Source organism: Pristis pectinata, chromosome 9 (genome assembly GCF_009764475.1).
Source record: "Pristis pectinata isolate sPriPec2 chromosome 9, sPriPec2.1.pri, whole genome shotgun sequence".
NCBI lineage: Eukaryota > Metazoa > Chordata > Chondrichthyes > Rhinopristiformes > Pristidae > Pristis > Pristis pectinata.
The window spans coordinates 15,503,327-15,520,715 of NC_067413.1; the positions used below are offsets into that span (position 1 = coordinate 15,503,327).

Here is a 17,389-nt window from a genome sequence, read left to right on the forward strand (position 1 = left end):
GCTTATTTATTTCTCTCCATAGATGCTTCCTGGCCTGCTGAGTTCCTCCAGCATTTTGCTCTTTGAAGAAAGATGTCTTTGGAATGTATCCTACGAAATAAGTAGGAAGGTTGTCTAATATTTTGACAGATGAAAGGAGTGCTTGGCTGTGAGGTGGGAGAAGAGCTTGATGCATAGGTAGCAAAGTCTTCCACTGCAACTGCTGGTCCACTCAAATAAAATTGTAGAAGTATGTTATTTGTAAGTTGCACATTCAGTAGAAAATGCAGTTTCTTCCCTCTCTAATTCGTGTTTCTCCCAGTGAACAAAGAACCATCTTAGTTTCACCTCAGAGGTTTCCATTGGCTTTATTTCATACTTAGTCTAAGAATACCATGAGAAGGGTCTGCAACAGCCTGAGTTCTGGAAATTGATCCAGAGAAATGTATTCCAGTCCCATCATGGGAAATATCAATTCATCAAGTAATTCTGGAATTCAAAAAATTGATCTCAGTAATGATGACCATGAAAACTGAATAAAAACTCAATCCATTCAGGAATGGAAATCAACCATACTTAACTGCTCTGTCTGTATGCAAGTCCAGACCCACTAACATGGTTGACTCTCAGCTGGCCCCTCAGTTCTGGGGCAATAGGGATGGACAAAAACTGGCAGTGACATCCACAGTCTTTGAACAAATAAACAAACGTATCTGAGGACTTTGTTGCCAAAGGGTTGCTCTCACAGTATTCTTGGCAGCAAACTAAGAAGATCTTGACGGGGTCCCAAGAACAAACTCATTGCCCTTTGCTCTTCATCATTGGGGGTTTGAGAAAAATCTCCTAACTTCTGTGGAGCGTTGAGAAAGAAGATATCAACTACAAGATATTGGGAGTAAATGAATTCACGTTTCACATCCAACTGGGAGAACGGCTATCTGTTTTAAAAAATGTTTACCTGACAGTTAATTTCAAACACATTTTGAAACAAACTATTCCTTTGAATGTCGTATTAATTCTTGTTGATGGTTTAGTTCACATATTCATTGCAAAGATATGAGAAAAGGCTGACATGAAAATCAAAAAAACTGCAGATATTGGAACTAAAAACAGATAATACTGGAAACACTCAGTAGTCAGGCAGCATCTGTGGAAAGAGAAACAGTTAATGTTTTAGGTTGAAAATCCTTAGTTTTAACCTGAATGTTACCGATTGACAACTTCTGTCACTGTGTTCATCCGTATTATTCAGATTGAACACCCTTCATCAGAACAATCAATTGTGCCAATCCAGAGTAACTGAGACCGACAGAAGTTGTTGATCCAGAATCTTGAGGTTCAACAAAGAATCTTTGACCTTAAATGTTGGCGGAGGATGGCATGTCTGTGATCAACCATGTCAGATTCTGCTGATAGTTCAAGAAGGACAGGGTCAATCGTTCACCTTTTTCACTGTCACACAGAATGTCATTTGTGACCTTCATAAGAACAGCTTTGGTACTGTGATAGGGAAGATTCAAACAAGAAATCCTTGAAAAGATGTGGGTGGATTTGGGAAGCAACAGCACATTTAAGGATTTTGGAGAGGAAATGGAAGTTTCTCCACTATTATCTAGCATCCATAATTCCTCTTGCTCACTACAACATCTCCAGAAATGAAGAGAACTGAGGGAGAGACTGAACTTTCAGTTCACTTTCCTGCTTCCCCACATTCATTCCTCTGTGGGATCTGCCGGCTCAAACTCTGAACCCATTTCTCTTCTATGAGGAGGGATCATCCTCTGAAGAATCAGACAAGGAAGTTCCAGAGGAATAGTGTACAGAAATTTGGAGAGTGGTGGCTGAGACAGTCATTGCATATATTCAGCTATACAGCGTCAGAAATGCTTAGATTTCTCTTTCCATTCACAAAATCAGTGGATTCATTAAGTTTTTTTAAGATAGGTGAAGGCCCAGAAGAATAATTAAGATGTAATTCAGGAATACAACCTCTGCAATATATGCTATCCAATTATAATAGCATAGTGCTTAAGTTACTAAAGAGCAACTCTGAGGTATTGAGTTCAGATTCCTCCATTGTGAAAATTGAGAAATTAAATTCAATTCAACAAATCTAATGAAATGTCATTGACCTAAACAGTTATTGCATTCCTCTTTGCTGCTTGACTCACTGAGCGTTCCAAATATCTTCTGTTTTTATTGTAAGGAGAAATATTGAGAACCATTTATCTTGAGACCTATGATAATGAACAGTCCTTAGCCATTGAATTATTGCAGCACAAATGGAGGCCATTGAGTCCATTGATTCCACTTTAGCCATTTAGAAGAGCGATCCCCCAGCTTTGAGCCCAAAGTTATGCAATTCTTTTCTCCCTCAGATATTTTTTAAATTCAGTTTTGAATCTGTTCCCACAAATTTTTTGAGAAGTGAAGTCCAGATCATGACTACTTGTTGCCTGAATAGGTTTTAACTTCTGCCACCCAGATTCTTTTCCTCCGTGTGCTCTGGATCTCAACCCTTCTATGTAACCACAACTCCCCAACACATATCCCACACCGAGAGCACTGAATGCAGTAGATGAGGTTGAAGGAGGTGTACATAAATCTTTGCTTGACCTAGAAGAGCTGCTTAGGTTGTTCTGGGCCGTTTAGGGCTGTTCAGGCAAAGACTCACATACACCTCCTCAAACCTTGTTTACTGCATTCGGTGCTCTCGATGTGCCCTCCTCTACGTTGGCGTAGACCAGGCAATCATTTTGTGGAACACTTGCGCTGTGTCCATAATGGCCATCTAGTCCCATGTCATTTCAACTCCCCTTTCCATTCCCACACTGACCTGCCTATCCTTGGCCTCCTCCAGTGCCAGGGTGAGGTCGTGCAAACTAAAGGAACAGCACCTTTTATTCCACCTGGGTAGTCCACAATGAACATTACGTTTTCCAGTTTCAGGTAACCCACACTCCCTGTGCTCCTGATCCACCCAGGTTCTCTCATCCCTATTTTTTCTGAACCCTCCTCCCCAACACCCTATTTAATTCTTCTCCGCCAACTGGTTCCAAATGCTCATCATCCCTCCCTTATCTGGTCCCATTTAATACCTTTCTTACTTATCAGTTTTCAGTATCTGCACCCTTTGTGTCTCCACCTATCACATTCCAACTTCTGTCTCTAATTCTCCCCTCCCTTCCCTCCACCTGGTCCTCTTTTTTATCTTTCTCCTATCACCCACGAGCCACTGTCTCCCAACTTCATCTCTCTCCCTCCCCTACCTGGCTCCATCTGCCCATCATCTCCCTCCTCATTTGGTTCCAGACCCTTTTGGTTCCAGAACCATTTTGGTTCCGCCTGTCAGACCCTTTCTCATCCCTTTATACTAGCCATCTCCCCTCTACACTCTCATTCCTGATGCAGGATCTTGATACAAAATGTTGACAGACCCTTTGCTTCCATGGATGCTGCCTAATTCACTGAGTTCTTCCAGTGGCGAGTTTTTTTGCTCCAGATTACACCATCTGCAGTCTCCACCGTCATTTCTTTGTAAAGTTTGATTAAAGCATGTAACACAAAAGTCATGAAGTTAAGCAAGAAAGAAAAAGTATTTTGGGGACAGGGAGGAAATTTACAATGCATTTGACGTTATCAGTACTAATTCCATTTGCAGTTGTCGGCTTAAAATGCTACTCCTGTAAGGATGCAAACAGCAATGAAGCCTGCAATAAGAATCCAGCTGAAACTTGCAGTGGTAATCAGGACAGATGCTCTGTATCCAAAGTCACGGTGAACTTAAGTAAGTTTACATTCTTTACTATCTAAAAAAAGCATTCTTAAAGATGTCACTTAAAATCCATTCCTTGTTATGCCATAATTGTACATAGAGATATCTATTGTGTAGTTTGTTCAGACTACTTTATAACTAGAACATAGGTATGTATATCAAAAATTCAGGGATTGTCAGAAAATGGGAAGATGGGAAAATAGCCCACACCAAAATAGATGGAGTCCTATTTCCATCAACATCACCTTCACCTCTACTGACTGTACCATTTATAAGGAATCTTTAAATCCAATTGTTAGTAAATTGGATCATTAACACCCGCTTTTGCGCACAGCAACTGCCTTTAGAGCACCAAGATGATGACTGCAGAGAACTTACCAATTGTGTTGAATGTCACGTGCATGAGGCCATTAGCACACATGCAGCAACTGGCCACTGGAAGTTTAAGAGCAGCCAGGCCAGAATGTCAATGAGCATATAAATGTTAAATGCCAGCCCGTTTCCAGGTCAACTTCATTTGGGAAAACGTGCCAGTTCCTTCTCCAGATACAATGCCTTTAAAGAGGCAGAGGCTCACTCTAAGCAAGGGAGGGTCCTGACCCAAAATGTTGACTGCCTGCTTTTCTCCATGGATGCTGCCTGGCCTGCTGAGTTCCTCCAGCATCATAGCATTTTTCACCTAGATTCCAGTATCAGCAGTCCTTTTGTTTCTCTAGTTCACTGGAGCTAACCCCTCAAAATATTGGCCACAGGTGACGCAGCCAACTAATGAAGAGGAAAGTTGGCGTTGACTGGACACTTAAATCCCCATAATGAGCTGGCAGCATGAATTACAATCAAGAGTATAGGTTAATCTTGAATTGGAATTCTAACTTGTTTTAGGAATTATGGAATTTAGCCTTTTGCATGGAAAATGTAGTCAAGTAATGTCTAGAAGATTCATGTCTGTTCAGAGTACCAAGTTTATAAATTCTAAGCGATTGTATCTATTCATACAACATGACAAATAAGATATCTTTATTAGTCACATGTACATAGAAACACACAGCGAAATGAATCTTTTGCGTAAAGCATAATGCTTTACAGAGCCAGCGACCCGGGTTCAAATCCGGCCTCTGCCTGTAAAGGGTTTGTAGGTTCTCCCCGTGTCTGCGTGGGTTTCCTCCCAGGGCTCCGGTTTTCCTCCCACATTACAGGTTAGGAAGTTGTCGGCATGCTATGTTGGCACTGGAAGCGTGGCGACTCTTGTGGGCTGCCCCCAGCACACTCTACGCAAAAAGATGCATTTCACTGTGTGTTTCGATGTACATGTGACTAATAAATTTATCTTATCTTTTGGAATGTGGGAGGAAACTGGAGCACCCGGGGGAAACCCACGCAGACACGGGGAGAACGTACAAACTCCTTACAGACAGTGGCCAGAATTGAACCCAGGTCGCTGGCGCTGTAAAGATATTTATATATTTTCATCCCTTCTTTACTCATTTTAACTTTATATGAAGATGAATTGATGAAGGTCTCATGCTTCTAAGACCATAATCAGGACGTAAGTCGTATGCTTTCCTTAAGCCTCTCTTGACTGCTCAAAAGATCCTGTTTGATCTTGTACTTTGTTGATGTTCTCATTCATTTCTTAGATCCCTTGGTTTCCCCAAGTGTCCAAAAATTACTTGAGTTCATCATTGGACTTGCTGAATGACCAAGAATCCACAATGACCTGTGGTAGAGAATTCCAGACTCACAAACCTCCAAAGAAATTTCTCTTCATTTCCATCCTTAGTGCCCAACCTCAGACTAAATCACATTGATCATGCCTTTCAGTTAGCTGTTCAGTAATATATGAAAGTTGTTATGATTTATTTCAATTTCTTTGTCTATTCCTGTGCACAGCATTCAGAGGGCTTTTGATTATTCTTCCAATGGTAAGGTTAAGATCACTAAGGGTCTGTCAGAATTGTAAGTGCAAATCTATTTGCAGGCAGTCCTATTTACTCTTAGTGTTGGAATCTTAGTATCTGCATAAAAAGAAACTTTTATTTAATTCACACTTTTGATTACCTGTTGTCATTACTGGTTCAAGAGCTTATTATCTCCTCTTGGCCCATTCTAGTTGGAACACAGTCAACTGTATTGAACAAAGGCTGCATTGAAAAGTCATTGTGCACAGGAACCATTGATGTCTTATTCGTCAATGCTGGGACTCAATGCTGTGATTCGGATTTATGTAATGTGAATGGCTCAATTAATTTCAGTGCAAGCAAACTGCTGCTTCTGGCCTCTGCAAGTTTTCTTTACTTTATCTATAAGCTCACAAACTAACTCAAATATTGCTTCATCTGCTTGAGGAGACCTGGTCGTATACATTATTAATTTTACTTAATTGTAAGGTACAATTGGGGCCAGCATAGGCAACAATATTGGCAATTTTTGATTCCTCTTCCCAGCACCAAAATTCATTTTTCATATTCTACCTTTATAATCAAATCATTACATACAAACTACAACAAACTCACATTGGGCAGAATGCAACAGGTTCCCTGATATCACCCATAACTCACAAAAGAAAAAAAATCACAATTAATTCATCAAATTAAAGAAACCCAGATAGAAAGTGAACACTTGCCGCTCTTATTAAAATGTACATTTTATTACAGTCATAACCATGATCAGTATAAAGCAATTTGAGACTACTGGGCAGGACTTAAAGTGTAAATTTAAAATATAAAAAAAGCCTTATTTTAAGCACATAAGCAATTTCATCAAGTGTATTCAATAGTGATAAAATAAAAATTTTAAATCACTCTAATCTGCAATGTTACCTATGCATGCATGATTATTATTCTGTTCTTAATTTGTGATTCTATGTTTTAAGAGGATAAATTTTCTTAACAAATGTAATTAAGTTCATGGTGTGTGTCGGATGTAATCAGTGACACAAATGAAGCAGGAAGGCACTGATCATTGCAATGTGGAAGCTCATGGCTAATGAAGATGATGTGATGAACACGTCCCTCTCTTCTCAGAACTTTTCCATTTCCCCATTGCTCTCCACCTTTAAGCTGTTCCTTTAGACTTAACTTTTTGACCTTTCTTTCAATCATCTGTCCTAATAACACTTGATGTAAATCGATATTAAATTTTGTTTAATAAAGCTCCTCTGAAAAGTCTTGGGATCTTCTGTTTTGCTATAAGTCATAATAAATAAAGCTGTTGTTATTGTAATCTATAAGTGATTTGAGGGGTTTTGCTCACTATTAATTACATGGTATAGAAAAAGAACATTGGGCTATTTCCAACAACAACAAAAAAATCACATGCAATTTGCCCTGTACCAACATATCTAATCAATTCCTAACCAGGATATTCAAGAAAGGACAAAGTATTAACAGGTATGATGAAAATATTAAATGCGTATTGAATGCACCAGTCTTCACTCTTGAAGTGGATTCCAAACAATAAAAAACTTAGTGATTTTAATTATAAAACTAGCTACACTAAGTTACCTGAAAGTGTTTATCAGTCTGTGGCCTCCTGTACAGGTCCTCCCCAGATTACAGCAGGGTTCCGTACCAATGACCTGTTCGTAACACAAACCGTTTGCATGTGGGAAATGTGGCTGCGAACCAAGTTCTCACACAGCCCCACAGCAGCCAGCAAATTCCTACTGCCAGTTTCCCAAACACTCATTCATATCACGGGCTATACATAAGTTGGGTATTTGTGAGCTGGGGAGGACCTGTGCCATTACAATGAAGCCCAATGCATGCTTGAGGAACAGCACCTCATCTTCCATCTGGGAGCCTTGCAGCCTTCTGGACTCTACAACTTCAGGTAACTTGATTCCTCAGTCTGTCTCAATCGTCCTTCTGTGATATCGGCTCAGCTTGTTTGTTTACTTTTTCTTTTTTTCCCAAGTCAAGCCAAATTCAGTAGAGTTTAATGTTATATGCACAAGTCTCTGTATGCACTGATGCAACAAAGAACTTACTTGCAGCAGCATCACAGGCACATAGCAATAAAGATACAACATTCACAAGAAAAACATAAACATAAATTATACAAAATTATACAGGAAAGAACACAGAACAAAAAAAGTCCATTGTAGTGCAAAGTGGTCATAGTGTTGCTATACCAGGGTAGTGATTAGGGTTGGTGCAGTTTGGTTCAAGAAATGAATGGGAAGTAGCTGTTCTTGAACCTGGTGGTGTAGGACTTCAGGCTTCTGTACCTCCTGCCCGATGATAGTGAGAAGATGGCATGGTCCAGATGGTGGGGGTCTTTGATGATAGATGTTGCCTTCTTTTCTCCTCTGTGAGTGGAGGACACGCACAGCTTGACTCGCTGGGCATGTCTTCCTGCTCTGCACTTTGCAATTCCTACATTCGTTTATTCATGTTCTCACTCTCCAACTGCTCCCATTCACTCATTGACCAGATAACATTTACTGCTTATTATCCCCATGGTCACCCCAGTTTTACCCATCAGAGACACCCCCCCACCCCCCACACCCAGCCCCACCCTCCCAGCATCTTAACAAGTTTTTTATGTCTCCTTCCCAGTTTGGACAAAGGGTCTTCAACCTGAAATATTAACTCTTGTTTCTCTTCCCACTGGTTCAACCCGGATAAGTGTGAAGTGATACACTTTGGGAGATCAAATTCGAAGGCAGAATACAAGGTTAACGGCAGGACTCTTAGCAGTGTGGAGGAACAGAGGGATCTTGGGGTCCATGCCCATAGATCCCTCAAGGTTGCCGCGCAGGTCGATAGGGTTGCTAAGAAGGCGTATGGAGTGTTGGCCTTCACTAGTCAGGGTATTCAGTTCAAGAGCCGCGAGGTGATGTTGTAGCTCTATAGAACTCTGGTCAGACCACACGTGGAGTATTGTGTTCAGTTCTGGTCGCCTCATTATAGAAAGGATGTGGATGCTTTAGAGAAGATGGAGACGAGATTTACCAGGATGTTGCCTGGATTGGAGAGCATGTCATATGAGGATAGGTTGAGCGAGCTAGGGCTTTTGTCTTTGGAGAGAAGGAGGATGAGAGGTGACTTGATAGAGGTGTACAGGATGATAAGAGGCATAGATCGAGTGGACAGTCAGAGACTTTTTCTCAGGGCAGCAATGGCTAACACGAAGGGACATAATTTTAAGGTGATTGGAGGAAGGTATAAGGGGGATGTCAGGGCTAAGTTTTTTTACACAGAGAGTGGTGGGTGCGTGGAACGCACTGCCGGCAGAGGTCGTGGGGGCAGATACATTAGGGACATTTAAGAGACTCTTAGATAGACACATGAATGATAGAAAAATAGGGGGCTATATGGGAGGGAAGGGTTAGATAGATCTGAGAGCAGGATAAAATGTCGGCACAACATTGTGGGCCGAAGGGCCTGTACTGTGCTGTAGTGTTCCATGTTCTATGGGTCTGCCTGACTTGCTGATTATTTCCAGCATTTCCTGTTTTTACACAAAAATATTGTTTTTGATAAAATTCAGACCCGGAAAATAGATGGGATTAGCCAGATTGGAAACATTGAGCCTGCCAAATTTAGCGGCTAGATCTCAATATCATTTTCTCACTCCTTTTCATGTCTGGCTGCAGAGCAGGTTAAAAGGCAGTCGAGGCCCACGGTACGGACTGTCCTCCACAATGTTCACGGATCTGGTTTGGCGTGTCAAAACTTGAATCAGGGAGAGAAGTTGGCTTGGATAATGGAGGGGTTGGTAGAAGATGTTGATCCAGTGAGCAGGAGGGATTGTGAGGTGGGGGGAAAGGGAGGAAACAGGTTCTCTGGTCACCTCAGGGGATTTACTTGAGGAGCCCAGGAAGGAGCACACTTACTCCTCTCGATCCATAGGCATAAAAAGCTCTCACCTGCTAAATACAGCTTTTTGCATCTTCTTTCAGCTGCTGAATTTCCCACAGTTCTGGTTAATCCAGTCAGGAGAAATTTATTGCAAATTACCACCAAAATATTAGGTTAAAAAAAACAATTTACTCAGATCCACTTCTCTAAAATGGGTTATTTGGAGGTGACAAAAAAATTGATGCTGGGGATGTTGTGGCTGGAAACCTTCTCAATTTGATACCTCCCAGACCTAATCCATCAAATATAGGTGGATAATTTTAATACACCCCTAATAAAGTTGAGTGTGATAATATGGCTTTATTGAACATCTACAGTTTAAAGATTTCTCTCCCACCCTACTGTGTCAGTTTAGGCATCACTCACGCACATTTCTGTGCCTCGGTTCAGCAGGAGTAGAAGGAAAGTCAATTACAGTAAAATTCCAATAATCTGCCATCTGATTATTTGTGAATCATGATGGTTCAGCATCTGGCTGACCAAAGTCAAAACCAAAGTCGAGTTTATTGTCATATGCACAAGTACATGTATGCACAGGTGCAATGGAAAACTTACTTGCATCACAGGCACAGAGCATCAGATAAGCAGTGTTCACAGGAAAAAACATAAACGTAAACATAAATGGAAAGAACATAATTAGAACAAAAAGAAACAAAGTCAGTTGTAGTGCAAGGTGATCATAGTGTTGCTATACTGAAGTAGTGATTACGGTTGTGCAGGTTGGTTCAAGGACCAAATGACTGAAAGGAAGTAGCTGTTCCTGAGTCTGGTGGGGTGGGACTTCAGGCCTCTGTACCTCCTGCCTGATGGTAGCTGTGAGAAGATGGTATGGCCCAGATGGTGGGGATCTTTGATAATAGATGTTGCCTTCTTGAGGCACCTCCTACAGATATTATTGATGTTTCCTGCACTTCCTTGAAACTCACCAGGCTCTAGTTTTTTTGTATTATTCCAAAATAAACTTTATTCATCATAAAAAACAAACTATATACAACAATAAAACAGTGCAAACCTTTACATTCGTGTACGGATCATTACCTTTTTATAATAAAACTACAGCACCGATGCCACTCGGGTGGCTCCCTGGGGTGCTACCCCAATCCCATATTTACAATATCTAAGGGGCTTTCTCGCCTGACCCCGCCCCTCACTCTCCAGTGGCGGAAGAACCCTAAACTGTAGTCCTTCCCACCGAGCCCTTGCACTGGCTGCACCCAGCTTCAGTGTGTCCCTCAGCATGTAAGGTGCCAGTCGGCAGCATTCCCCTACGGACACCTCGCAGTGCTGGGAGACCAACAAGTCTCGGGCCGACCAAAGGGCGTCTTTCACCGAGTTGATGACCTTCCAGCAGCAGTTGATGTCCGTCTCCACGTGTCCCCAGGAACAGCCTGTAGATCAGAGAATCCTCTGTTACACAGCTGCTGGGGATGAAACGTGACAAGGTTGCTCTTTTTGCCACACCCTCCTCGCAAACCCACAGCCCGCAAAGAGGTGGATGACCGTCTCGTCCCCAGCGCAGTCCTCCTGGGGGCAGCCAAGCTTCCTTGAAACTCCCCAGCTTCACTTTTCTGGAACTCCGTTTAAGCTCAGCAGAGCCCCATTTCCTGAACTCACTTTAAACTCACCAGGGCTCCATTTCCTGTATGCCCTTTAAATTCAGTAGGGCCCTGTTCTGTGACTTCACTTTAAACTCACCTGGCCCCGTTTCCCAAACTCCCTATTTCTCACACTCCCTTTAAACTTAGCAGGTTTATGAGAAAATATATGTTAATACCATTGAGAAAAGGTAAAACATACAACAGTGCAGAAAATCTACCAGTTCGGCACCAGCAAAGTCCCGTGAGCCAGATTATCAGAGTTGTATTTTCTGCCAATTTATCCTGACTTCAGCAAGAAAAATTTTAGCAACTATAACCTACAAAGGAATTTCCTCACCAATTAACAAAAACAATCATCAGATATCTCTACAGAATGTGTGCTTTACCTAAGAGATACTCACTATTTTACATGCAGATTCACCTAATCAGAGGACTATTTATATTGCTTCAGCGTTTATAATGTTATGTATTTATCATAATAGAGAGAAATGGGGAAGAATAAGGGATGACAATAAAATTGTAAACAAGTTTATAAAGGATATTTTTGTGTTTCTCCACACATAATTTTCAGAGAAAATCTATTCCCAACATTATAAAATTAAATGAATTCCGAATCATATGCCTTTGAGAAAAATCACAAGACTGAATCTGATCAGTCTTCCAACAGAAATCATCATATGTACTTGATAGTTCCTTTGACTATGCAATTATTACACAATTTTTTTTTACCTTAGTTAATGGAAATACTTTTATTATTGCAAAATCTCCTCTATCTTTGAAGTGCTTGTGCTTCTTAAGTATCATTCAGTCATATAGCACTGAAACAGTCCCTTTGGCCCAACTTGTCCATGCCAACCAAGATATCTATCTGAGCTATGCAAGCAGTTAAGGCCCAGTTGCCTCAGAAGAATGTCACACTTCTTATCCAATTGTAGTGCATTGTTTTGAATTTCTGTCCCTTGATATTTGTTCTGTCAGTAACTGAGGGATACAATCTTCAAGGAACCGAGGTAATCCTGAACTAACTAACTCACAGAAAGTATGTGAATATTGAAATAAATGTACCAAGGTATTGGTACATTTTCAGTACTTCTACTGTGACTCATTTAGGGAGATACTTAGATATGGTAGCATAATGCTTAATTTATTGTACAAATATTCAGTGACGTATCGGAATCCACCATGGCAGCTGAGAAACATTAAATGCAATAAATGAAATAAGTCTGGAATAAGAAGCTCGGATCAATAATGGAAATATCTTTCTGCTTTACTAACATCCCTCAGGAAAGCAAATTTGCCATTTTCAAATTTTTCATCCTAAATTAGTCCAGCCTAAGTGTGACTCCAGACCCACCAATTAATAAATGCTAGTCACTCCAGCAATATAACATAAGATATCTTTATTAGTCACATGTACATCGAAACACACCGTGAAATGTATCTTTTGCGTAGAGTGTTCTGGGGGCAGCCACGCTTCCAGCGCCAACATAGGATGCCCACAACTTCCTAACCTGTATGTCTTTGGAATGTGGGAGGAAACCAGAGCACCCGGAGGAAACCCATGCAGACATGGGGAGACGTACACCAACTTTTTAGTAAGAACCCCATTTGCCGGACACTTGTTCTCCCCATTTCCCTCTCTCCACACATACTGCTTGATCTGCTGAGAATTTCCAACCTTCTTAGTTTCGTTTCCCTGTAGCAGCTCCGACCTGATTTCATATCTATTACATGCCTTTTGTTTATGTTCTGTCTCTCAAGCTGTCATTAACCAACCAGACAGACACTTCATCAACAGCTTATCCCCAGGGCAACCCTGACATCACCCTATCAGAGATAGTCTCTTTGTCCTTTTCATCTCTCCCCCACCCTCTCCAAAACTGAGAACTAATGTTTTCCCTTTTCTCAGTTCTGATGAAGGGTCTTCAACTTGAAATACTGTTTCTATTTCCACAGAGGCAACATCTATCATCATAGATCCTCACCATCCTGCCATGCCATCTTCCTGCAACTACCATCGGGCAGAAGGTACAGATCCTGAAGTCCCACACCACCAGGTCAAGAACAACCCTAATCTCAACCTCAGTATAGATTAGATTAGATATTTATTTATAAATCACACGTACATCGAAACACACAGTGAAATGCGTCTTTTTGCGTTATTGAGAACGTGCCGGGGGCATCCCGCAAATGTCGCCAGGCTTCCGGCGCCAACATAACGTGCCCACAACTTCCTAACCCATACGTCTTTGGAAAGTGGGAGGAAACCGGAGCACCCGGAGGAAACCCACGCAGACACGGGGAGAACGTACAAACTCTATGACCGCTTTGCACTAAAATAGTCCTTTTTTTTGTTTTAATTGTGTTCCTTCTCGTATAACTGATGTTTTTCTTGTGAATTTTGTGCATCTGATGCCGTGTGCCTGTGATACTGCTGCAAGTTTTCCATTGCACCTGTGCACACATGTACCTGTAGCTATGACAATAAACTCGACTTTGAATCCAGACCTGTTGCGTGTTTCCAACATTTTGCATATTCTGGGCCTGCAGGAATCCAGAATTTGGAATTTGTAACTTCTCTATAACCTGCTGGTTTAAGCACTTAGAAGAAATTCTTTGTGATTGACAGGAGCCCGACTGCTCCCTCTCCAACGGCGGAAATGACGCTCCCCAACCGGGCAGTGACGCAGCGGAGTCTATATAAGCACCCCCCCGCAGGCCAGCGCTCCCTCTTCCCGCTCAGACGCGCTCCCGAGGTGCTCGGTTCTTCCGATCGAAGCTAAGGCCGAATCCCAGCCGGCGACTAGCACCACCCGACCCGCCATGGCATCCACGTCCGAGCTCGCCTGCATCTACAGCGCCCTCATCCTGCACGACGACGAGGTCACCGTCACGGTGAGTGTGCGGCGGCCGCGCCGCCATTTCATGTGGGGGGTCGGCGGGCGGAGGCGCCATCTTAAGGTCGAGGGTCGGGGGGGGGGGGGTGGAGACGGACTTGGACCCGGGGGGGAGGGGTTGGGACCCGGGGTTGGGGTTAGGACGGGACCTGTGGGGGTTGGGGTTAGGACGGGACCTGGGGGTTGGGGTTAGGACCCGGGGGGGGGGGTTGGGGTTAGGGCGGGGGGGGGGGGCGGCAGGAGCGGCCTCCCTCCGACCTTGGGCCCAGCTCCATTGCCGGCGCCACGTGGTGGGTGTACGGGCCCCGCGGATGGAGCCGCTCCCCCCGCCCGTCGTAGCGGGGCTGCTGGTTGTGCCCGGGGCTTCCCTGGGCCTCCGGGCTGGCTGAGACCTGCAGTGTGACCGGCTGCCCCGCTTGGGTTTCAACTTCCACTGGTCACGTCAGTCATTGGTTCTGTGGTTTCAGGTTCCCTGAGGAAGCTGCCCTTGTATCCTCTGTTCAACGGTGCTCTGCCTTTTCAGTGTCTACATTGGAACGAGTTTTCTCGTGAACATTTTAAGATTCGTGTCTTTCTCTTTATTCTAGTATATGTATACTTATTATAGCATTATGTAAACCACCCAACTGACCCAAGTACTTGCATATCCTGCTTGGCTTCTTGATTTAACTTAGTTTTAATTTCTGATTATCACTGTACTTCGTTAGATTATCAGTCACTACATCTGCCTCATGAGCTACCTGGCAGTGAGCATTTCTTTGGTATCCTGACCTGAAGTTTGTTTCAGTGCATGCCCTTTTTGAAACAAGTGCACAAATTGTACAATAATATGTCTGTCATATCAAGTTGAGTGGCCTGATCGGGTCCTTCCTTTGCCCTATCTGTCTTGGCACGGGTGTCAAAACCTAGGAGCATGGATTTAAAGTAAGCAAGGAATTTCAATGCACCTTGATGTTTATGACAAAGTAATCTGAATTGAGAAAGATTAGAGGGGATTGAAATAAAGATTTTCATCCGGAGGATAGTTGAGGTGTGGAGCTTGCTGCCTGAGGGGGTTGGCATAAGAACACATTTGAATGTGCTGAGTGTAGTGTTGAAAGGTGGGGATGTACTTGCTTTTTTCACTTGTTTGGGCATAATGGGCCAAATAGCCTCGTGTTAAACTTCTGATGACGAAGTGACCTTATCTTGAACTGTGCTTGTGTTCCATTTGGTTGTATTAAATTTAATGCAGTTTATTCATTGTTTCTTTTCAGGAAGACAAACTCAATGCCCTCATCAGGACAGCTGGAGTTACTGTTGAGCCTTTCTGGCCCAGTCTCTTTGCTAAGGTAATGTCAAAATGTGCTAGCTATTCCAATTTGCCCAATATCCTGATGTAGATGAACAGAAATTTCTTCTTTCTGAATGCCCCTCTGCACCATCATGGTTGATTTTCCCCGAAATTATTTGCTTAAGATTGTTTGTAACCTTAGTGTCATATTTGACTCTGGCCAGTCATATACCCAGCTGTTTGTATTTGTCACTTGGCAGTGATACTTCTTTACTCCTGATTATTTCATCATGCTTCTGGTCAGCCCTCAACTCTAAACTTCAAGGTTATTCAAAATTGTTTCAATTTAGCTTCTAAATTGTTTTCAAACATCTCAACCACAATTTGGAGGCTTCTCTGTCGTATCCATTTACTCGTCACAACCATCTGACAAGTAAAGGATGATGAAGGAACCTGATCTTGTATCTATTATTAGTAGGATCTATTAGTGTGTTGGTATATAGAGGATCACTATGCATTTATTTAAAAAAAATTAGAAACATGGCTTGCACCTAAACAGAGCATTTGGATGGGAATCGTGAGTTTTTAAAAGTGTAGCTCCCCATGGTGTTGTATTTGAGAGAGGATTTTATTTTGAGGAATATTGCAATCTCAGTTCAGTGGACTTTCCTTGTGTAATGTTTTTCAGGCTTTGGCAAACATTGACATCAATAGTCTGATCTGCAGTGTTGGTGCTGGTGGTGGTGGAGGAGGTGGTGCTGCTCCTGCTGCTGCTGCAGCTGCTTCCACTGCTGCTCCTGCTGGTGAGTATTCTAATCAACTATTTACTTAGTTGCAGCAATGGTATTCACTTGAATAACTGCAATTTAGAATAAAACTCTTTTGGAGATTTTAAAACTATAAAAGTAATTGGATCTTTGCATTATAATGTTTGGTTTGCAGCTAGGGTGTGTTCTCAACTTTTAATTGTTTTACATTGACATGTTTAGTGGTTGGTAAGAATAGGGTAAAACTGGTGTGTCTGTGAATGGTGCCAGTTTGTATCAAGGAACTGAAGTAATTTTTCCTCTTACAGTGGAAGAGAAAAAGGAAGAGAAGAAACAGGAAGAATCTGAGGAGTCTGATGATGACATGGGCTTTGGTCTCTTTGATTAGAAGTGCCATGAAACATTTGTTACAATTAAAGATATAAAAATTGAACATTCATTTTTATTCTTGAGTTACCATAAATACACTTGGGCCAGTTATTGCAATAACTGTCCTGATCTTTGCAGTTAAAGGTATTATTTGACAATGCATGACAGTTCTACCTGGTTTACCCCCAACAACCAAGAAGAGAAGCTGAGGCTAGCTGCTGAAGAAAAGCTCACTTGCTGGAAAAACAGCACCAAAGCAACACAAGAGGACAGCGCTTTCAAGTGCAGTCACAGCAGCTGAGGCTGTCACTCCCTTGTAGGCCTCTACAGTCACAACAGATGCTGCTCTACCACTACTGACTGAAGCAAGATTCTCCATGTGCAGATCCATAGTCTCATGAGACTAACAGATGCTGCCATCACCCCTGCGTGTGCCCCCACCCCCAATAAGTCATTATCTTACTGCTGGGTTTAAGCTTGGATATACTGGTCCAGTTGGAGAGAATGTGCATTTTCATAGAACAGAACAGGCTCTAACTTGTGTGTGCTGATCATGATGCCAATCTAAACTAATCCCATCTGCCTGCACAAGGTCCATATATCTATTCCCAGCCTGTATTAGGTTGCTCCTCAGCCTCTGATGCTCCAGAGAAAACAATGCAAGTTTGTCCACCCTCTCCAAAACAAGAACATTCTGCTGAATCTCTTCTATACCCTCTGCGTTCTTCCTCTAATGTGCCCTAACCAAAGTTTACAGCTGAAACATGACTTGCCAACTTTCATACTCAATACCCTAACTAATGAGGACAAGCATGGTATATGGCAGTGTTATCACCCTATCCACTTGTATTGCCACTTTAAGGGTGC

At 42.3% G+C, this 17,389-nt stretch overlaps 1 protein-coding gene across 1 annotated transcript; it reads left to right on the top strand.

Moving 5' to 3' along the window:
- Positions 1-13,925: 13,925 nt before the first annotated feature.
- On the top strand, positions 13,926-16,586 carry rplp1 (ribosomal protein, large, P1). Its single transcript, XM_052022994.1, has 4 exons — positions 13,926-14,111; positions 15,370-15,444; positions 16,075-16,189; positions 16,462-16,586. The coding sequence occupies exons 1-4, from the start codon at positions 14,040-14,042 to the stop codon at positions 16,539-16,541; spliced, it is 342 nt and encodes a 113-aa protein (XP_051878954.1). The 5' UTR covers positions 13,926-14,039; the 3' UTR covers positions 16,542-16,586.
- The last annotated feature ends 803 nt before the right edge of the window (positions 16,587-17,389 follow it).

Excerpts from the sequence above, each read along its gene's own strand:
- rplp1 (XM_052022994.1), top strand. The coding sequence starts at position 14,040 with ATGGCATCCACGTCCGAGCTCGCCTGCATCTACAGCGCCCTCATCCTG. Across the intron at positions 15,445-16,074 it reads GGCCCAGTCTCTTTGCTAAG|GCTTTGGCAAACATTGACAT; the intron begins GTAATGTCAAAA and ends AATGTTTTTCAG. Across the intron at positions 16,190-16,461 it reads TTCCACTGCTGCTCCTGCTG|TGGAAGAGAAAAAGGAAGAG; the intron begins GTGAGTATTCTA and ends TTCCTCTTACAG.